This window comes from Wolffia australiana, chromosome 11 (genome assembly GCF_029677425.1).
Source record: "Wolffia australiana isolate 7733 chromosome 11, ASM2967742v1".
Taxonomy (NCBI): domain Eukaryota; kingdom Viridiplantae; phylum Streptophyta; class Magnoliopsida; order Alismatales; family Araceae; genus Wolffia; species Wolffia australiana.
The window spans coordinates 13,850,255-13,863,052 of record NC_135845.1 but is presented as its reverse complement, the minus strand read 5'-3'; the positions used below and the strand labels follow the sequence as shown (position 1 = coordinate 13,863,052).

The 12,798-nt window shown below is 37.4% G+C and overlaps 1 protein-coding gene across 1 annotated transcript; it reads left to right on the top strand.

Moving 5' to 3' along the window:
* The first annotated feature begins 247 nt into the window (after window positions 1-247).
* LOC144709766 (WRKY transcription factor 22-like) lies at window positions 248-2,521 on the top strand. The gene is made up of 3 exons (XM_078583404.1): window positions 248-853; window positions 924-1,037; window positions 2,037-2,521. The coding sequence occupies exons 1-3, from the start codon at window positions 534-536 to the stop codon at window positions 2,356-2,358; spliced, it is 756 nt and encodes a 251-aa protein (XP_078439530.1). The 5' UTR covers window positions 248-533; the 3' UTR covers window positions 2,359-2,521.
* Window positions 2,522-12,798: the final 10,277 nt, after the last annotated feature.

Below are 12,798 nucleotides of genomic sequence, written 5' to 3'. Positions count from 1 at the left end.
ATCCTGGTGTCGGCATTATCCTCTGTCCAATCACCCATAGGTCAGCTCTCTCTCTCTCTCTCTCTCCATCTATCTTTCTATCTGTATACCAATCTACCGCTCATCTCCTTCTCTTCCTCCAAACCGTATTTTATTCTCTCTCTCTCTCTATCTCTATCTACCTATCTACCTATTTACCAGACTATCGTTCATCTCCTTCTCTTCCTCCAGACCCGTATTTTATTCTCCCATACCGACTAATCCCCTCAAGTCAGCGCCTCCCCTTCTTCCTCTCTCACTCATATATCTACCCTCCTCTCTCTACTCATCTTCATCTTCCTCTCTCTATCTCTATTCATCTAGTCTATCAATCTACCTATTTACCAGTAAATCGTTCATCGCCTTCTCTTCCTCCAGACCCATATTTTATTCTCCAATTCTGACGAATACCCTCAAGTCAGCGCCTCCCCTTCTTCCTCTCTCACTCATATATCTACCTTTCTCTCTCTCTATTCTTCTCCATCTTCCTCTCTCTCTCTGAATCCTCGCTCGCCATGGGCGAAGGCGGCTGGGACCTTCAAGCGGTGGTCAGCGGCTGCTCAGGCTCGGCCACAGAAGAAGACATCTCCTCCTCTTTCCCTCCCATAATCTCGGAGCCGCCTTTCTCTCTCCCTGATATCTCCGAGCCACCGCTATATCTCCACGAGCTCGAAGAACTCTGCAAGCCCTTCCTCTCCAAAGCTCCTGTTCAGGAACAACTGGACCGTCCCTTAGGCTCGATTTCTCCTTCTGCTTCTTCTTCGGCCGCTGTTGCGGGGCGGAAGCCGGCGACGAGGAGGGCTGTTGTAATCCACGCGCCACCGTCGAAAAGAAGGTTCGATTTTGATTGATTGATTTGGTGTTCGGAGAGCGTTTCTTAAGTGTTGGGGTGGTTTTTTCTGCAGGAAGGGACAGCTCAAGAAGGTGGTCTGCCATGTCCCTGCGGATAAGATCTCTTCTGATCTCTGGGCGTGGAGGAAATACGGGCAGAAACCCATCAAGGGCTCCCCCTTTCCTAGGTCAGCTCCCTCCTCTCTTTTCTGCCCCTTGAAGGGTCCAAAAGTCGCTATTATATTTAACCATCATCAGCATCGTCATCATCATCATCGAGTGGGTCCTCCTCGCCATTATAATATTGATCGGCATCATCCTTCTTCATCATGATCATCGAGTGGAACATTTTCATCGTTATAATGATAATAATCTGCATCATCTTCTCCATCGTCATGATGATAATAAGAATAATAATCAGGATGATCTTCATCATCGTCTTCTTCCTCATCATCTTCATCACTATCACCTTTATTATTTTCTTATCCTAACCTTCTGTCATTTTCATCTTCACCCTCTTCGCCATCATTATCTTCATCATCATCATCACCTTCACCATTTTCAATATCAGTTTCATTATCATCACCTTCACCATTTTCATCTTCAGTTTCATTTTCATCACCTTGACCATTTTCATCATTAGTTTCATTTCGATCACCTTCACCATTTTCATCATTAGTTTAATTTCCATCACGTTCACCATTTTCATCTTTAGTTTCATCATCATAACCTTCACCATTTTCATCCTCAGTTTCATCATCATCACCTTCACCATTTACTCTTCAGTTTCATCATCATCACCTTCACCATTTACTCTTCAGTTTCGTCATCATCATCTTCACCATTTACTCTTCAGTTTCGTCATCATCACCTTCACCATTTTCATCTTCAGTTTCGTCATCATCACCTTCACCATTTACTCTTCTGTTTCGTCATCATCATCTTCACCATTTTCATCTTCAGTTTCGTCATCATCATCATAATTTGCATCATCATCACCTTCATCGTTTTCGTCATTTCCATCATCATCATTATTTTCTTCATCATTTTCATCATAATCATACCCTCATTATAATCAATATCAACAGGATACTCTTGTTGTCTTCATCATCATAGTCAATACTATCATCATCATCATAATCATCATCATAACCATCATAATAATCTTCCTGTTTTTGTGGTTGAAGGGGGTATTACAAGTGCAGCAGCTCAAAAGGTTGCCCTGCGAGGAAGCAAGTAGAGCGCAGCCCCGTTGACCCGACCATCTTCATCATCACCTACACGGCGGAGCACAGCCATCCGATCCCCGTCCATCGGCCCAAGCCGTTGACTTCCTCGCCCTCATCCAACGGTTCCGATAGAGCCACGTCGCCCCACAAAGACGTGGACGAGGAGATTTCGAGCGAGGACGAGGATCCGGGAGATGGCGGCGCCGCCTTTGATCGAGTTAGATTTCCTGCCACGTGGCTCTCCTCCACACCGACTAGCTCCTCTGATAGAGGTAGATAGCTCGATATTTTAGAGAGAGAGCGATTATTACGTTTATGTCTTCTCTCTCTCTCTCTCTATTCACCAGCTGTGAGATGTGAATAGGAGATGTGTAGAAAATGAAAGATCCTTTTACAGGTAGATAGCTCGATATTTTAGAGAGAGAAAGCGATTATTACGTTTATATGTCTTTTCCTCTCTCTCTCTCTATCTCTCTATCTATCTATTTATCAGCTGTGGGATGTGAATTGGAGGTTGTAGAATATGATAGATCCTTTTACAGGTGACTTCTGCCAGCCTTCCTTTCTCTCTCTAAAATCTACTTGGGTTCTACGTGGCCCATTTGGATTGGATGGAAGTAAATGTCAGCTCCCACTCTCTTGCATGTTACTGTTTCCTCCAAGTCATAACCAAATGGGTCTGACCTAAAAGTTGACGCGGATTCCTAGGCAATCTCATAGTGGAACCCTCATTAAGAATATTACAATGGGTGTGTATTATTTTTTTTAAAAAATCATTTTCATAATATTTTATCCAAGAAGTGGCCTCACTAGGGCAGGAGAAAGTGGGTTATTGGATGGTTGACGGGTACCACTAAGGACAGAGAGCTGAACAGCTGAACCAAACTGGTTTTGTCTCAAGCTGCACACGCACAGGAATTGTTACCATTTTGAGGAGTTATCTGTCCTGACTCACGATGGGTAGTCTGGTTTGGCAACTGTCTTCGATCACATCTTCCCTCACATCATGAGGAGCGTGTCAAAAGATGTGACTTAGAGAACCTCGTGATGATGAGAGGCGTGACAAGTATCCAGGTCGATGATGTTGTGATGGATCACAGAGGTCCAGCCAGGTGACGTGATGGGATGTGATGTCTTGATGATGGTAGTAACTCTTACAATTATAACAAAATGGAAAGAAATAAAATGATGATATTGAGAATGAAGGATTCAATTCATTGCTAGAAAAACTATTTAGGTGGTCTTAAATAATTGAAATGTAGTGTATAATTTTGAAAATGGTAAACATGAAACCCCATTAAATGGGGCCGTTAATATATACATTGACATTTAATGATCCAAGAAACATAGCTATACATTAGTTATTCAAAATTAAATAATAAAAGGGTAAAAAATAAACTCTATATTTATATTTTAAAATAACATAAATGGTATCTCTAATAGACACATTATATTTTTTACATATTATTTTTTATGAACATCAAATTTTTTGTAGGATCAATCGGTATTTTCACTAATTTTAATAAAATTAAAGGAATTATAACAATAAATTGTGGAATTATAAACTTTAAGGTACATTATCTACTTTTGTATGCTAATAAAAGTGGTAAAAAATAACAATAGATTGTTCCTCAGACCTATGTTATTTAACTATTTAAAATATTTTAAAATACCCTATGAACCTAAGAGCCCATCTCTAAGACTCATGTATTTACTTTTATACTAGAAATATTTGTTCAGTCATGACTTCTACGTCTTTTGTTATTAATTTATTAATATTACATTGTTTTCTCTTTCTTAAAAATTTATTTTCTGTCTTTCTTTTCAAAAAAATGTAATAAAAACTCCTCTCGAGTTCTACACTATAAGCATCTCAAAAAGTATAAATTGTCATTTCTTACCTCTTTTATTATCCTACAAAAAAGTAGAGAAGGTTATAGTGTTGATCCTAAGATAATTATAATATAATTACTAAAAAAGTAGAAAAAATAGCTTATGAGAAAGTTCAATTTATGGGTTTATCAGTAAAAATAAATTAATAAAGATGATATAAATAAGATGAGTAAATTTTAAAAACACATGCTAGAAGTCATAACTTATGAAATCTCTCTAGTATAAAAGTAACCCTATGCGTCTTGGATGGGCTCAAAGAATCATTGGGTACATTTTAAAATATTTTTAGTGAAAATAATGTTGGTAGGAGGAATAGTTTAGTGTCTTTTTTCTACCCCTTCTGTTAACGTATAGAAATCTAACTAATGTTTTGACCTAAAACTCAAGAGAAGTAATCACACAAGTTTTGAAATAAAGAAAAGTAAATCATAATCCAAGTTTTCATAATCATTTTAATTGATTGGTTATTGAGTAGGATTAAATGACTTGAAATAAAAAAATGTAGCTAAGTTTATAGTGTAGATCTTGAGAGGAATCATAATACAAGTTTTAGGAAGAAAACAAATATATAGTTAAGAAGAAAGGTCAATAGAGTGATTCATGAGTAAGAATAAAAAATTTTGGAGGACAAAATCAAATTTACAAATTTAAACCACTACCATCGAAGCCATGAAATTACAATTATCTCCAATATAAATTTAATATTATAATTCTATCGGTTTACCTTTTAGATTCCTTTGGTGTTTTCATTAAAATTCTGAATACTAAAAATAATATGAGGTGTCAGGAACCATATGCTTTCATGAAATAAAAATTATCTATAAATAGAAAGAGATGTACACCAATTTTAGGTACGGAAACCATTAATAGCACTACTTGTCAGTGGAAACCTAGACGTTATCATTCATATCACAACATCATACATTCTCACACTCAAGGGTTATATCCTTGTCCGTCCTCTATGCTACCTAGAGATAAATTTCATTTATTTAGTCGGTGAGGGAACTAAAAATTCCCTATCTCTATCGAGTGACCCCATCAATGAGTCAGGTGAGACAACTTTATTCTTCATATATATAGAGACCAACTTCTCCCCCAGTTGAAGATAGTAAACATGGAAAATCATTTTAGAACAATATCAAGATGCCTCATCAAAGTCTACGTAATGCATAGGACTTCCACAGCTCTCACTTTCTTTGAGATAATAACAAAGTTTATAATTTTTTTAGAATAGACCCAAGATGTCAAGGAACTCAAAGTCTCCCATTCATCATAAAAGACTCTCATGTCCTCATTAAACCACCATCAAATCAATGAATTCACACCCTTCAAGTGATGCATTAAACATATCACGAGTGTTCTTCCACCATGTTACGTAATACAACAAGATCCAGTAATGATTTTTTTGTTTCATATCTTTGCATGCCTTCCTTCACACATGGTTCATGCTTCTGTGTCAATGCTCAAACAGTTCCGATCAAGGATCTTAGTCAGTCGAAAACATTGGTCAAGACTAGGTTTGGGTCTTGATCACTATGTCCACCTACAGAACCTATGTCTCACTAATCTCATCCAGATAATTGATGTCATATTCCCATGCTATACCATCTCTATCATGGGATATAGTTATCTTTGTACTCCCATTTGTATTGCTATCCATATTTATACCATCATTCTTGTGTTCAGTCCAAACCTAAGAAAGAATTAGTATCAGTTCAAAGAGCAATGACATAAAAGTGGCTTGGATGATAATTTTTAGCACATCAGTACCACTTGGAAAAAATCGATCCATAATCAAATGTTCATTCAAAACCCTTAGTTCTTTAACAAGTGCCATCATCATCTGCTCATTGCCAGTGACATCGTCTATGGTGCAAATTAATTAGCTTCCCATAAATGCAATAAAAAAGGGAATTACAAATGAATTACTACACATCTTGTTTTTCATCAAAAAATAGTTCAAATCCTTGAGCATAATTGTACTCATATTCTCATATTCATGCTTCACAACGAGCTCCAATTCCATGCACACAGTCACATAATTCCAGCTGAAAATACATTGAATAAAATGTGATGCCAAGAAGGCTGTAGGAGTATTTTGTGGTTTAGGCATCCACCATTAGGAAAGCCTTGGGGAAATTTTGATGGCAAACCCATTAGACTCACCTTCATGGCCCCATGCACATTTTTTTTGGTAGCCTATATCACTTTAGAGCAAGGTGCTTTGATACTCATCCCATTGGCATACTTATGCATGATCTTGAACCACTTAATATAACTGATGGTCCATGCTCATTGTGTGATATGAAAAGAATGGGAATAAATTACCTTCATTCTATCTTGGGCCTTCATTAGAGATCCAAGTTATTCATACACCTCAAGGATGGAGCTATAGGAAATATATGCGGCATGCAATCTAATCACATATTTCTTGTCTCCATATTCATTGATACAATATATATTCATTAGAATGCACATTTGATGCTTATAATGGAAGTCCAGGAATACATGCAATGGATATGTGAATTATGATTAGATGATAATACACTGATGAATATGCTTTAAACGGGTGTTCTAAACACTCCTATTTAGAGGATACTTGAGAAAAAACCAAAATATATAGATGAGAATAACATTGTCTAGTCCCACTTATATAATGAGTATGACGATCCTCTAACCATTAGAGTTCATTAAATTTTTTTTTTTGAATCCCTGAATGTTATACCTACCATCGATCAAGTTGATTCTTGCCACCATTGCGCGAGCGTTAGTGTTCGACCATCTGATATCCATCCAATATCCGCTATCCAGCCACCGATATCCGATATCCAGAAAAAAATAGGAAGGTTTCTGATACCGGATATCAGATATCGAATGAATATCATCAATCCCATGTCAAACAAATATCGGCTAGTTAAGGACGAGCCGGATATCAGATACCAGATATCGGTTTTCAATATCCGGATATCAGGACTGGTATACGAAGATCAATATCCGATATCTGGATATGTAGTGGTTGGAATCTTATAATACCCTATGGAAAAAAATAAAAATTACAAGAGGTATATTTAATATGAGGTAACATATATTATTGACATCTTTAATGTAAATGAGGGGAGTTACAAAAATCATTGTTCCCGATGGAATCACAGTAATTCCATTATAATACGAGTATAAAATGGTGTATAACTACATAAATTATATAAGGTTTTTAATATATTCTCCACACTATCTATATTTTGAAATACTAAATCTTTTAACATTTCTATATTTCTAAGCCCAATTATCATGCAGGATAATTCGAGATTCTAATATATGTGGATGAGTACAAAGTGGCATGTATCAATTTATGTATAATTATATTTTCATCTTTCATTATTAACCTGTAATGTTTGATTATATTACAAATTAAAATGGTATAAATTATATAGATTTTATAATATATTCTCCACACTATTTATAAATCTAAATTCTGAATTTTGTAAAATTTCTATATTTCTAAGCCCATTGATCATGAAGGGAACTTCGGGATACTAATATATGTTGTTCAATTTTACATTCTCTATATGGATAAGTATGAAGTATATATGTGATTTGAATATATATGCAAGCCTAATTATTTTTGAAAGATGAGAAATGTTATGCATTAAGTGACGTTAGAATTTCAGAACTAGAAAATTTTATCATAGTCATGAAGTTTGATAAAACATTTTTGCAACAAAAGAAGCTTCTTCTGTAATATTTCAGCAACAAAATATGTCCTCCATTGTAGTATTTGTTTTCTCCATGAGTCCATCAAAGGCTTGTGTTTACACGGTCATCACCTACATAGTTAAGGACAACAAATAAAATATGACGGTTATTTAAAATATGCATTATACGACCAGTAATGTTAAGGATGTGTACCTCAGCACGATGCAACGACCTCCTCTTCACCATCCAAATCTAGCTCAACATCATTGTACCATCACTTATTGTCCGCCTGCAGCCACCACTTCACAATGATGAGTGTTTCAATGCTTATTGGTGATAAACATGCTCTCTTGTATGTAACGATAGCATACCCCCCAGAGAACATTTGTTCCGCAGGAGGACTCATTGCACAAACATATAATAATTCTCTTGTAGTTAAGGCAAGTAACCGAAAGCATTTTGTTCTTGTGCTGGTCCACCAAGATAGTGGTGTAAAACCTCCCTCATCAAACACGACTTCTATGAGATATTGATTGAACTCATCTAAGGCTGAACTCTGAAGCGCTATACGTTGAACTTTTTGCTTAGAACTCACTTCCTTCTGGGTGATCCATTTCAATGGGATGAGCCATTACATGCATTAGCAAGTCACGTGGTAAGAGATATCGTATATAGGTGATTATTGACTCTTTGACGCTCTCACCAAGCATGGACCCTTTGTAAAATGGGTCCATTCATGTCACTGTAATAATTGCTTCATTCACCCACAAAAGTTCTACGTATTGTGCTAACTTGCATTGCATCACCTTGCATGCTTAGACCATGTTGGAGCACTCTCCTTCATGCAAGCATCGTACGCAAGAGAAGAAGGTTCCCTTTTCAATTTTTTGGACTACATCATCCATATGTTGTTGGAGACCTTTGATGATGAACATCACATCACAGATGGTTAGCATCTCTATCCAGATAACATGGTCAGTAGAGACACAAACCGCCCAAGAATGCGACAAAATTCTTTCACTAACTCCCACTCATCATTTGACATCTTCGTCGACTTCCCTTTTGTGCTAAAACTCTTCGCCACTTCATCAAACACATTGTGTTTCTTCACAGCAGCGGATAACATAGTATATGTGCTGTTCTAATGGGTCGATCAGTCCAATGTTACCATGTTACTATCCTCAACATCAGGGTCTTTGTCACACACTTTGGCATACTCCTCTTGTCATTGAGCAGAGATTTGAATGCTACGCACTAGTGTCTGCACCTTCGCTATTGCATCTCCCAAATATAACAAACAATGTGCTCCATCATTGTCAATAGCCGCTAAAAATATATCTCCATGCAAGTTCTCCTCATTGATATCAAAATGATCAGCTGTTTTCCACCCATCGCCTTTTTCAGGCACTACTACGTGGGCCGAAAGAATGGCAAAGCTTTTAATTGCCGCTTCGACAACAAGGTCAAAGATGTGTGCGACACATGGGACATGTCCTGTGGTGCTAAACATCGGGTTGGCACTCTTTATCTTCTTCATAATCATTTCTAACATCCTCTTATTAGCAGAGGCATTATCAATGGCCACATCGTAAACCTGCATAAATATATGTTATGTATGAAATCACATGTCTAACTTAGAAGAGGGAACTATTTTTCAAATGTTGACATTTGGACATAGGCCAAATTCTTCTAGGATATGGACAATGATAGATGTCATATTCTCCCCATCGTGCTTGCCGAGGATCTCTCGGATGGCAAGTACTCGCTCCTAGTGAATGGTGATGCCTAGAAGACCGATACCATTCTCTACAATCCATGCATTAACAGTGAGAGACACTCGTTCGACATTATCCCATAGTTTCTTCAACCCTTCCTTCATGCGTCCATGCATTGAGGTTGTCCACTGCTTCATCACCTTTGTACTTGGGGGGTTTAAGTTCATCTGTGTTGCGTAGCACCATAACTCTTTGATTGTAACATTCTAAACAATGTTCAAAGGGGAATCTGTTAAGAAAATGAAACATGCAATGAAATTATTTGTCTCTTTAGGGGTACATGCCCATTTAAAGGTCCTCGTCGAATTGGGCCTCCATGTGATTGGTCACCTATAGCGTGGGTTATTGGTGGCTGCTTCTTGTCCAAAATGCCCTTTAGCTTCTGATAACTTGAAGGATGTCTCTAAAATACATTAGTGATCATGTCATGTTTCAGCTTGATTGCTTTCTTCTTACTGTTAGGGTTCTTCTCTCGACATAGTAAACATGCATAATACCCATCACCAATAGGTATGAAGTAGTCTACGATCACCAATCTGTTTGATCATGGATGACTCTATGCACCATGGGATGTTTCGACGTGGGTATCTAGATGATATTGGGTCCCTGCCCTAAGGGTGACTTGACGCAGGACATTACTTCTAGATGTGGTCATACTTCTGAGAACCATGAATGAGTTATGATATGTTATCAGCATTTGTTTCTACTAGAATACACGAACAAGTTATGATTTGTTATGCCAAGAACTCTAAACAAACAAGACAATAAATACAGCTTAACACATAACAAATTCCAAGAATAAACTAAGAATGATAAGACTAACACAATGGAGGAGAAAAAAACCACAAAATAAGAACACAAGAAAGAAAAGAGGGAAGGAGGAAGGAGAAGGTTGAAATTAGAGAATTAGAGAAAGGAAGATGGAGGGGAGGAGGAAGGAGAAGGAGGATGAAGAGAAATGAGAGGAAATAAGAAGAAGAAGAGGAAGAGGAAGGGAAGGAAAGAAGGAGAAGAAGAAGATGAAAGAAGAAGTAGAAGAGAGGAGGAAGGAGACATAAAAGGAAGGAGAAGAAGAGAAAGGAATAAGGAAAATAACCAGAAGTTGGATGAGGAGAATGAGAAGAGGAAGAGAAAGGAGATGAAAGAAGAACAAGAAGAGGAAGAGGAAGGAGAAGACAGAAGCAGAAGAAGAGGAGAGGAAGAAGAGGAAAGAAGAAGGAGATGAGAGGAAGAGGAGTAAGGAGATGGCAAAGGAAGGAGAAGAAGAGAAAGGAAGAAGGAAAAGAACCAGTAGAAGGAGGAGGAGAATGAGAGGAGAAAGAGAAAGGAGAGGAAAGAAGAAGAAGAAGAAGAGGAAGAGGTGGGAGAAGAAGAGGAAAGAAGAAGGAGAAGAGAGGAGGAGGAAGGAGATGGCAAAGGAAGGAGAAGAAGAGGAGGAGAAGAGGAGGAGAAAGGAGAGGAGAGAAGAAAGAGAAGAGGAGGAGAGGAAAAGAAAGAAGATAAAGGAGGAGGAGAGGAAGAGGAAGAAGAGGGAATGAGGAGGAAGGATACAGTAGAAACAAAATAAGCAGAAGGAAGGAGAAGAAGTAGAAGCAGAAGAAGAAGAAGAAGAAGAAGAAGAAGAAGAAGAAGAAGAAGAAGAACGAGAAGAGGAGGACAGAGGAGGGGAAAATATGACTTAGAGCCTTCACATTGTCATCGGGAATCACCACTGCTGCTGCCGTAGCCACCGATGCCGCTGTCTGCCGATGCCACTGATGCCGTCGTCCGCCGATTCCGCCGATGTTGCCATTCACCGATGCCAAAACCAGAATCTTCAAATCAGACCTAACAATTGGTATTCAATATTCATTCCATGTTAGATAACAAAAAAACTGGTATCCAACTCCAAGATCTGGTATCGTCATACATCCCAAGATACAGAGACAGATGCCGATATCAAACCTGACGACAGTATCCGATCTTGGTGCTATAGCAACCGATATTCGATATCGTCATTCGACCACTGAATATTTGTAAAAACGGATATCTGAACACTACTGTCCAATATCCACTACAACATCCGTCCCTATATCGGGTACACGATGGGCGAATAATAGCAAGCAGTCCTCAGACTTGAGACACCAAATACACCATATGGATGGATGGTTGTTCTGAATATAAAGCATGAATATCTAATCAGGGGATTCCAAATCGTCCAAGCCCGAATGCAACAAAAGTTTACAAAGGTGATTGTGTGGTCAAGATGGCATTGTTTGCCCTCAGTATTATACATGATTGACTCATTGAAGATGATGTAGTTAAATCATTTTTAGGGCAGTAGAAATATCAAAGAAATTTTTCTTTGATAATTTCACCACACACCATTACTACCTAAAATGTCTCATTCGGGAATGACAGTCATCCGTGCCCTAAGTCATTCTAATGTCTCACACAGATGACGATAATACATACAAGGTAACGTATGACAATGACCGTGCCATGCAAGAGTTGATATACTCATTTGTATCATTTAAGACATGAGGTGTCACATGGGACCCCATAGGCGGCAACTCAAACAATCAATTGGGTTAAATCAAACCTTAATAAATCTACATCTGATATGGTTAATTAATATGTTTAGGCCAATGAAGGCTCTAAAGATATTCAAATTATCAACTAAAATAATACATGGGCCTAGAAGATCACACACAAGGTTAACCATCATTGTGAAAAGATACAATTATGGCAGCACAAATTGTTGTCAAAGAAGTTTGAATTGTTTATTTCTCATCAGCGACATGCACCAATAGAAAAATGGCGAGATTTAAGTCACAATAAACTCAATGCAATAATTGAAAGAGAAAATAATAATATAAGGGAAAGAGAAAAGTCAAAAAGTACGCCAATACACGTGGCTAACATGTGTACTACTGCAGTTGGTTGAAAATCATGATGATGTTGATGTTACACAAAAAATGCATCTTTATGTTAGGCACTCATTGAATGATTGATTTTTTCTAGCAAAAAGGGCATGCCTTAGCATGTCATTAAATAAAAAAAGAATTAAAAAAAAAGTAAGAGAGAAAAGGTGACGTGGACACGATGATGTATCACTACGTCACAATTAAATAAATAATAAAAAATGGATTTTTTTCCTTTTTCTCTCGTATGATAAGTCCAAATTTAGGGGTTTTATGCCATTGTTTCAATCCAGACTTAACCAAAAAAATTTATGAAAATTTATTCTCAAATACTCTATAATTAATATAGGGCAAGGGGTTGATCCATAGAGAGGCACAAATTTAATTTCAGAACTTTTCTTAAGCTTGGAATGAAAAAAAATCAGTTTTAAAGTGAGAAATAGAATTTTTGAGACT